The 8,339-nt window shown below is 37.1% G+C and overlaps 1 protein-coding gene across 1 annotated transcript; it reads left to right on the top strand.

Annotated features, from left to right (window-relative positions):
- The first annotated feature begins 446 nt into the window (after positions 1 to 446).
- On the top strand, positions 447 to 4,138 carry LOC127073623 (probable inactive receptor kinase At2g26730). The gene is made up of 2 exons (XM_051014797.1): positions 447 to 1,978; positions 3,098 to 4,138. The coding sequence occupies exons 1-2, from the start codon at positions 697 to 699 to the stop codon at positions 3,760 to 3,762; spliced, it is 1,947 nt and encodes a 648-aa protein (XP_050870754.1). The 5' UTR covers positions 447 to 696; the 3' UTR covers positions 3,763 to 4,138.
- The last annotated feature ends 4,201 nt before the right edge of the window (positions 4,139 to 8,339 follow it).

Raw genomic sequence — 8,339 nt, 5'->3', positions numbered from 1 at the left:
ATTCACAAATAATTTCTAAATTTATATACACAAGCAAGCTAACAAAATAACACATTATCAACAACATAATCTGATCTTACATCTGTCAAAAGAAAGTGTCATCTTACATGTGCCTCTATCCTACAACAACATATCAGCGACAAACACCTTTGTTTTACTTTGTCACTTCATTTTTTTATTGCCGTCTCTTCCCAAGCCAAGACCATATACCAATGCCATGTAACACCTTAAAGTTAAAACAAACAAAAAAAATACTTGTTAACTCACTTAAATAGAATTTGCTTGCAAGCTGTTCACGGTAGTAGCAACAATAATTTAGTTATACAAAAAACGCATTATTTTTTGAAAGGCCTGCACGCGGTGGAAAAGCGCGTGGGAAGTAATAAAACTGAAAAGGCGTTGCAAACGAAATTAAGTGATTCTTAAAATAAAAGGAAGAAACTTAAGGAGTTAGGACCAGTAAACAAGAGTAGTAGCATCAGCTTTATTTGGTTTTTCACTTTTGAGAACCTCGTGATACTATTATACTACTGTGTGTTGTTGTAACCTGTACCTTCTCTCTTCACATTACATAGCTTCTCTCTCACTCACACAATTTCTATCACTCTTTTTCTGTTTTTCTCATGGCTTTTTTGAGCTTAACTCAAACCACATTCTTCTCCCATCTTCATTAATTTTCAATTCAACAAAAAAAAAATGTCTTCTATTATTTTTATTATTTTTCATTTATTTCTGCAGCTGAGTTGTTTCCGAGTTAACTCGGAGCCGACTCAGGACAAGCAAGCTCTCCTTGCTTTCATTTCACAAACACCACACTCTAACCGTGTTCAATGGAACGCTTCCGATTCCGTTTGTAACTGGGTCGGTGTTCAATGCGACGCTTCAAGTTCCTATGTTTATTCGCTCCGTTTACCCGCCGTTGGACTCGTGGGTCGGGTCCCACCAAACACAATCGGAAGGCTAACGAATCTTCGTGTTCTCAGTCTCCGTTCTAATGGTCTCACCGGCGAGATCCCTTCCGATTTCTCTAATTTGACTTTTCTTCGTAGTATATATCTTCAGAAGAATAAATTCTCCGGTGGATTTCCATCTGGTTTAACTCGGTTAACTCGTTTGACTCGCTTGGATCTCTCTTCCAACAACTTTTCGGGTTCGATACCTTTCTCCATTAACAACTTGACTCACCTCAGTGGTCTCTTCTTGGAGAATAACACCTTCTCCGGTAGCCTTCCAAGCGTTACTGCAAATTTGAACGGCTTTGATGTTTCTAATAACAATCTCAACGGTTCAATCCCCAATACGCTGTCGAAATTCCCTGAAGCTTCCTTCGCCGGAAACATAAATCTCTGTGGTCCACCATTGAAATCGTGTAGCCCGTTTTTTCCAGCGCCGGCACCGTCACCGGGTTCCATTCCACCGGTCATTAAACCTGGGAAGAAATCTAAGAAGCTTTCCACCGGCGCCATTGTTGCAATTGTAGTTGGTTCCGTTCTGTTCGTAGCGTTACTGCTTCTACTCTTATTACTCTGTCTCCGGAAACGTCGCCGGCAACCAGCGAAACCACCTAAGCCAGTTGTCGCGGCGGCTCGCGCTGTGCCTGCAGAAGCTGGAACATCGTCTTCCAAGGACGATATAACCGGTGGTTCGGCCGAAGCAGAGAGGAACAAATTGGTGTTCTTTGAGGGAGGAATATACAGTTTCGATTTGGAAGATTTGCTTAGGGCTTCTGCGGAGGTTTTGGGAAAGGGAAGCGTTGGGACTTCGTATAAGGCGGTGTTGGAAGAAGGAACTACGGTGGTTGTTAAGAGGTTGAAAGATGTTGTTGTAACAAAGAAAGAGTTTGAGATGCAAATGGAGATTCTGGGTAAAATTAAGCATGAGAATGTGGTTCCTCTTAGAGCATTTTACTTCTCTAAAGATGAGAAATTGCTTGTTTATGATTACACGCCCGCTGGTAGCTTATCTGCTCTACTTCACGGTACGATATTATCAACATCATTATGCTTAATTTTCTGTTAATTACGTAATTAATCATTCATTATTCATACAATATCTATATGAGTAGTACTAGTACAAGTTTTATTCAATATTCCATGAATATGATATATGATGTTTATACTTTCGAGGTGTTGTGTTTCCGACATTTCCTTGTGTTCATATTTGGAGATATACCTTTTTGATGGAATTAGCGTTGTCTGTTTCTGGAATTTTGACTAAATTCCTGTTACAGCTGTTACACTAGTGGAATTTAGATTATTTTAATTTCTATCACAGAAATATTTTAATGTGTTTATTGGTAGTAGTATTTGTTTATTGTTGTGAAATGATGTGCGTGCTTAATGCTTAGTGCTTAGCTTTTGGTAGATGGGTTGATGATGGAGGGTATTAATACCAATCTCATAGTCTCATAATGTTACTTGCATATTAATTTATGAATCAATGGGTGAGATTGTTTAATAGGAAGAGGGTATCGTAAATGGGAAGTTTGTGATGTTATGCTTTTCCCTCCATAATAATGTAGAACATGCTTCTGAAGCAAACATTCTCAACTCAATACATTATTCAGCTGTAAGGTTGTCTTTTTTTTCATTATTTAATAATTCATTTAACCATTGTTACATTTCTTCCCCCATCCAATGCACTCATGATATGTCTCTCCGACATTATTTCTACCTAATTTTGTTCTTTGTTCTTTTCTTTTTCTTCCTTTAATGGAGAAAAGTAAAGGTAGTGTCGCATTGACTGTTTTCCCTCCCTGATTGATAAAATAAAAAAGGAGGACCGGAATTTCTGCTTCTTTTTTTTTTTGCTTTGCTTTTGAATAACGTTAGGTTCACTCAAAGTGAAAGAGAAAAAAACACTCAAACTAAACAACAACCTCAAATTCATGCTTTTTGTACTACGTTCTGCGACATTGAACAAATTATTGTATTGTGATATGATATCTTGCTGAATCAAAACTGCTAGAGGCCATGAGACTATGAGACGAAAATAGCAACTAAAATAGATTGATTTGTTACTTTAGCAGTTGACATAAATCATGACATGATTAGTTAAAGTATCATTTTTATATTAATTAAATATTATGGTTATATAGGTAGCAGAGGATCTGGGCGAACACCGTTAGATTGGGACAACCGAATGAGAATAGCACTGGGAGCATCAAGAGGACTAGCATGCCTCCACGTGTCAGGCAAAGTAGTCCACGGCAACATTAAATCTTCCAACATCCTCCTCCGAGGACCCGACAATGACGCAAGCGTTTCGGATTTTGGACTCAACCCGTTATTCGGAAATGGATCTCCATCAAACCGGGTCGCGGGTTACCGTGCACCGGAAACCCTAGAAACCCGAAAAGTCACCTTCAAGTCTGACGTATACAGCTTCGGCGTATTGCTGTTGGAGCTATTAACAGGAAAAGCACCCAATCAAGCTTCACTAGGCGAAGAAGGAATCGATCTACCGAGGTGGGTCCAATCCGTTGTTCGTGAAGAATGGACCGCAGAGGTTTTTGACGCTGAGTTGATGAGGTTTCATAATATCGAAGAAGAGATGGTTCAGTTGTTGCAGATAGCGATGGCTTGTGTTTCTGTGGTGCCTGATCAGAGACCAAGTATGCAAGACGTGGTGCGCATGATTGAGGATATGAATCGCGGTGAAACGGATGAGGGTCTTCGTCAGTCATCTGATGATCCTTCTAAAGGATCTGAGGGTCATACTCCACCTCAGACAAGGACTCCACCTAGATCGCGCACACCGTAGTAAAACTTGTTAAAGAAAAGTAAAGTATTTGTTTTTGAATTAAAATTAAAATTAAAGATCATAAAAAAAGAGAGAAAAGGACAAGACAAGGTGGTGGGTCGCTCTTATGCCTACTCTGCGTTTGGCGCGATATTTCTCTATTGGTCTTTCCGGCGGTGATGGTCCAATTAATGTGTATTTTATTATTCCCTTTAATGTATTTTATTTAAATTTTTTTCTTTTTTATTGTTATTAGTTTTGATGATTTTTATTTTTTACAGGGTGGAGAGTTTGATAATTGTTTATGCAAGTGGGGGCTGGGGGTTAGTTGTTCCTTGTACCGATTAAGATTGACCATTTAATGATTTTTAATTGCTATTTTCCTCAGATTTTTACAGTTAAATCTTTATTAGCAGTAGTAATTGTTTTGATATGGTTGTCGTATGTTAGAGTGGGCATTATTACTTTTTTAACAAACCGGTTTGTTACATAATGATAGCATAAACTTTGCATAGACGTCACTTGCTTTTGATAATTACTCATGGTACCAAAACAAGTTGTAATGAATAAGCATGAAGAAAAGTAATCAGCATTGGAATCCATTAAAATAATGAGTTAAGGAAAATAATGTAAAATGAATCACGCGCTGTTTAGTGAGAGTGTGATCCGAATGTGACATGTAAAGCAAAAGAAGGACTGATTCACATGGAGCCGGCAGGAGTGGTGGCAAATAGACGGTAAATGACAGAGTTGCCCTTGGTGTCCATTTATGTGGATAACAGGCTGGCGGGAATTTTGTATTGTGAGTAACGAGGAGCTTTTTGACACAACGATACTGGACCCCACTAGTTAATCCAGCAATCCAATCTTATACTATTATTACTAGTACTGAATACAGTTTCGTGTTCTTATTATTAGTAGTTGCTTACTAAACAAATCATATACTAGTTACGTTAACTTTCTCACTAGTCGTTTTCTCTCATTTCGTTTCACGTACAAATTGTCCTTGTATTAAGATTTGATGTCAAAGGAAACCAAAAGAGATATGGCGTTTTACAAAGTGTAAGTTGCATTCTAGTACATCGGTTTCAATTATTTAATGTTAATAGAGCAGTTTTATTGAGTTAAGATGGACTATGTAGTAACTGCAGATTACTAGAAAACAGTGTTACTACGTTTTTCAATATTTTTGAGCTACTATTTGACTCTAGCACGTAGTTGACGCGCCAACGCTTCAAAACTTGTTCCATCGCATTCATTTGCTCCATAATTCAGAGCTACTAGTAGCTGACATGTGGTAAGACATTGGGGGAGGTCGTAAACTGTCTTTTACTTGCATTTGTAAAGATCTTTGTCTTCACGCATACTTCAAATTATTTCACAAAGTGCATAAAGTGAGGAATTACGGAAAAAATAACTATTTAGGAGTATTTACAAAATATAGTACTCCTATTTCTCGTAAAAAAAGGCATTTAAGCATTCTATAATTTATTTTTTTTAACTGTGAAATGTTTGATGATTCTCATTAGTTAACAAACCATATTAACATTAATAGCAAATATTTACAACAAAGCTTTGGAGTAATTAACGACATAACATAAATAATAGAGCATAAAAAAAAAATATTTCCTCCATCTCAATTATAGATTACACATGTTAAGTTTATTTTTAAATTTACAAAGGAATTTCATTATCAGTAGCTTAGCCATTTGGTCTTGAGATGAACAATCCGCCGTCCGAGTGACTTCCTCCTTAGTTAAGTAGCGCCAAAATATAAAATCTAACGTCTATATGTTTGTTTCTTCTATGCATCACCGATTTTTTTAGACAATCTGATAGATGAGTTGTTATCACAATGAATAATAATGCAAGATTCTTGATTGCTTTTAATATGTATCAAAATCTCCTTCATTCGGACGAAAACAATCTATTCATGATGGATGAAAACTCCATTCGTGTCTGCTCAACTTCTACTCCTAAGAATTCCATGTCCTACATGTGAGGACATAAAGTCATCTTTGTTTTGTAGAAAGAAAAAGTCAATGCAATAGATATCATTGATTTCTATGATGAAGAGAAGATTACGTAGAATTCACTTAATATGTATTCACTTATTATAATACATAAGACTCTTATAAATAAAGAAATCATATTGTAGTTTATAATCATCATAATCATCCAAGAGTTTTAATTAATTTTGTTTCTTCTCATTCCTATACTTTTCTCTCAAATTTTAGCTATGTTATTATTATTTCATGTTATTCTGATACCCAACAGTGGTATCAGAACATTTGGTGTTGGTCCATATTCCGTTGCGAATATTATTCACGGTGAAATTGTGCAAGCCGATTCAATTGAAATTACTACGACAATAATATTTGAGATTGAGAAGTTCAATGGGTGTAATTTCTCCCTGTGGAAACTGAAGATAGAGGCAATCCTGAGGAACAATAATTGCTTAGCAGCAATTGAAGATAGAACCGAGGGAATATCTATCGAGAAGTGGAATGAGATGGATAACAACGTTGTTGCCAATCTGCACTTAGCATTGGCAGATTCAATTTTGTCTAGCGTTGCCGAAAAGAAAACTGCAAAGGAGATTTGGGATGTTCTCATCAAATTGTACGAGGTCAAGTCACTTCACAACCAAATATTCTTAAGAGAAGACTTTACACTCTTCGAATGAGTGAATCCACATCCGTGACAAATCACATGAACACTCTAAATACGATATTTTCTAAACTTACATCGACAAATTTTAGCGTAGCAGAAAATGAACGTGCAGAACTTCTACTTCAGAGCTTACCAGATTCATATGATCCAATTGTCGTCAACTTAACAAATAATAATGTTACATATCATCTATACTTTGATGATGTTGTCAGAGCCATTCTTGAGGAAGAGCCCAGACATATAAATAAGGAAGACCGTCAAGAAATCTCAAAACAAGTAGATGCTTTGGCAATGACGAGAGGAAGATTAGTGGAACGTGGCCCCAGTGGGAGCCAAAATCATGGTAGATCAAAGTCTCGAAGTAAGATAAATCTGAAATGCTACAATTGTGAAAAGAAAGGGCACTTGAAAAGAGATTGTTGGTTTAAGAAGAATGGTGAGAAGTCTTTTGAGGCAAGTTCATCTCAAGGATGTATTGCCAATACCTCTGATGATGGAGAGATTCTATATAGCGGAGCAACAACTGGTTCCAAAGGTAGTAAATAACTCACTGATGTTTGGATAATTGATTCAGGAGCAACATGGCACATGACTCCTCGACGAGATTAGTTTTACACTTATCAACCTATCTCAAAAGGATCAGTGTTCATGGGAAATGATTACGCCTTAGAAATTGATGGTGTCGGTACTGTTAAAATAAAAATGTATGATGGTACAGTTCACACAATTCAAGAGGTACGGCATGTGAAAGGGTTGAAGAAGAATTTATTATCTATTGGACAATTAGATGATCTCGGGTGCAAAACCCATATTGAAGGTGGGATCTTGAAGGTGGTGAAAGGTGCTCTAGTAGTGATGAAGGCAAAAAAGCTATATGGAAATCTATAAATTCTTATGGGTGAGATGTTGCAAGAGGGCGATGTGTCAGTTGCATTAACTAGTCAAGAAAACTCAACGACAACGTGGCATCGCAAACTGGGACATATGTCAGAACAAGGCTTAAAAATTCTTGGGGAACGTGATCTCTTACCCGAGCTCAAATAGGTAAGTTTACCTTTCTGTGAGCATTGTGGGATAAGCAAACAACATAGGTTGAAGTTTGATATATCAACTACTAAGAACAAACACATACTTGACTTGATTTATTATGATGTGTGGGAGTCACCGCAAATTTCCCATGGGAGGAGCAAAATATTTTGTATCATTCATTGATGATTACTCCAAAAGATTGTGGGTATACCCAATCAAGAAGAAGTCATATGTGTTTTCAATATTTAAGCATTTCAAAACACTAGTTGAGCTTGAAACTGGAAATAAGATTAATTGCTTGAGGACAAACAATGGAAGAGAATATACAGACGGTGAGTTTCTGGCATTCTACAAGGAAGAGGGTATAATGAGACAATTTACAGTTGCTCATACACCTCAAGATAATGGTGTAGCAGAGAGGATAAATAGAACTCTCCTAGAAAGGACCAGAGATATGTTGTGAACTGCAGGATTAGCCAAATCATTTTGGGCAGAAGTCGTGAAAACTGTCTGTTACGTGATAAACATATTGCCATCAAGTGCAATTGGTTTAAAGAATTCGATGAAGATGTGGAAAGGAAAGCCAGATAATATTCTACTCTACATGTGGTTGGATGTCCTATGTACGTGATGTACAACTCCTAAGAGAGAACTAAGTTATATCCAAAATCCAGGAAATGCATATTCTTAGGCTATGCTAACGGTGTCAAGGGGTATCGCATGTGGGATCCCATTTCCCGCAAGGTTATTGTCAGCAGGGATGTAATCTTTGCAAAGAATGAACTACAAAGGGAGCAGGAAAATGACAACACTTCTAAAGATATCACTATAGTTCATATAGATGGAAAGCATGTAGAAGATCATTCTTTTGACGTAGAACCAGAACACGAGGTATA

The sequence above is a fragment of the Lathyrus oleraceus genome, chromosome 4 (genome assembly GCF_024323335.1).
Source record: "Lathyrus oleraceus cultivar Zhongwan6 chromosome 4, CAAS_Psat_ZW6_1.0, whole genome shotgun sequence".
Classification (NCBI taxonomy): Eukaryota; Viridiplantae; Streptophyta; class Magnoliopsida; order Fabales; family Fabaceae; genus Lathyrus; species Lathyrus oleraceus.
Note: the sequence above shows the minus strand (reverse complement) of the source record. Positions and strands in the feature narration are given on the sequence as shown.

Bases quoted from the DNA above. Each gene is read 5' to 3' on its own strand.
- LOC127073623 (XM_051014797.1), top strand. From the start codon at position 697: ATGTCTTCTATTATTTTTATTATTTTTCATTTATTTCTGCAGCTGAGT. The intron at 1,979-3,097 runs GTACGATATTAT...ATGGTTATATAG, and splicing joins CTTATCTGCTCTACTTCACG to GTAGCAGAGGATCTGGGCGA.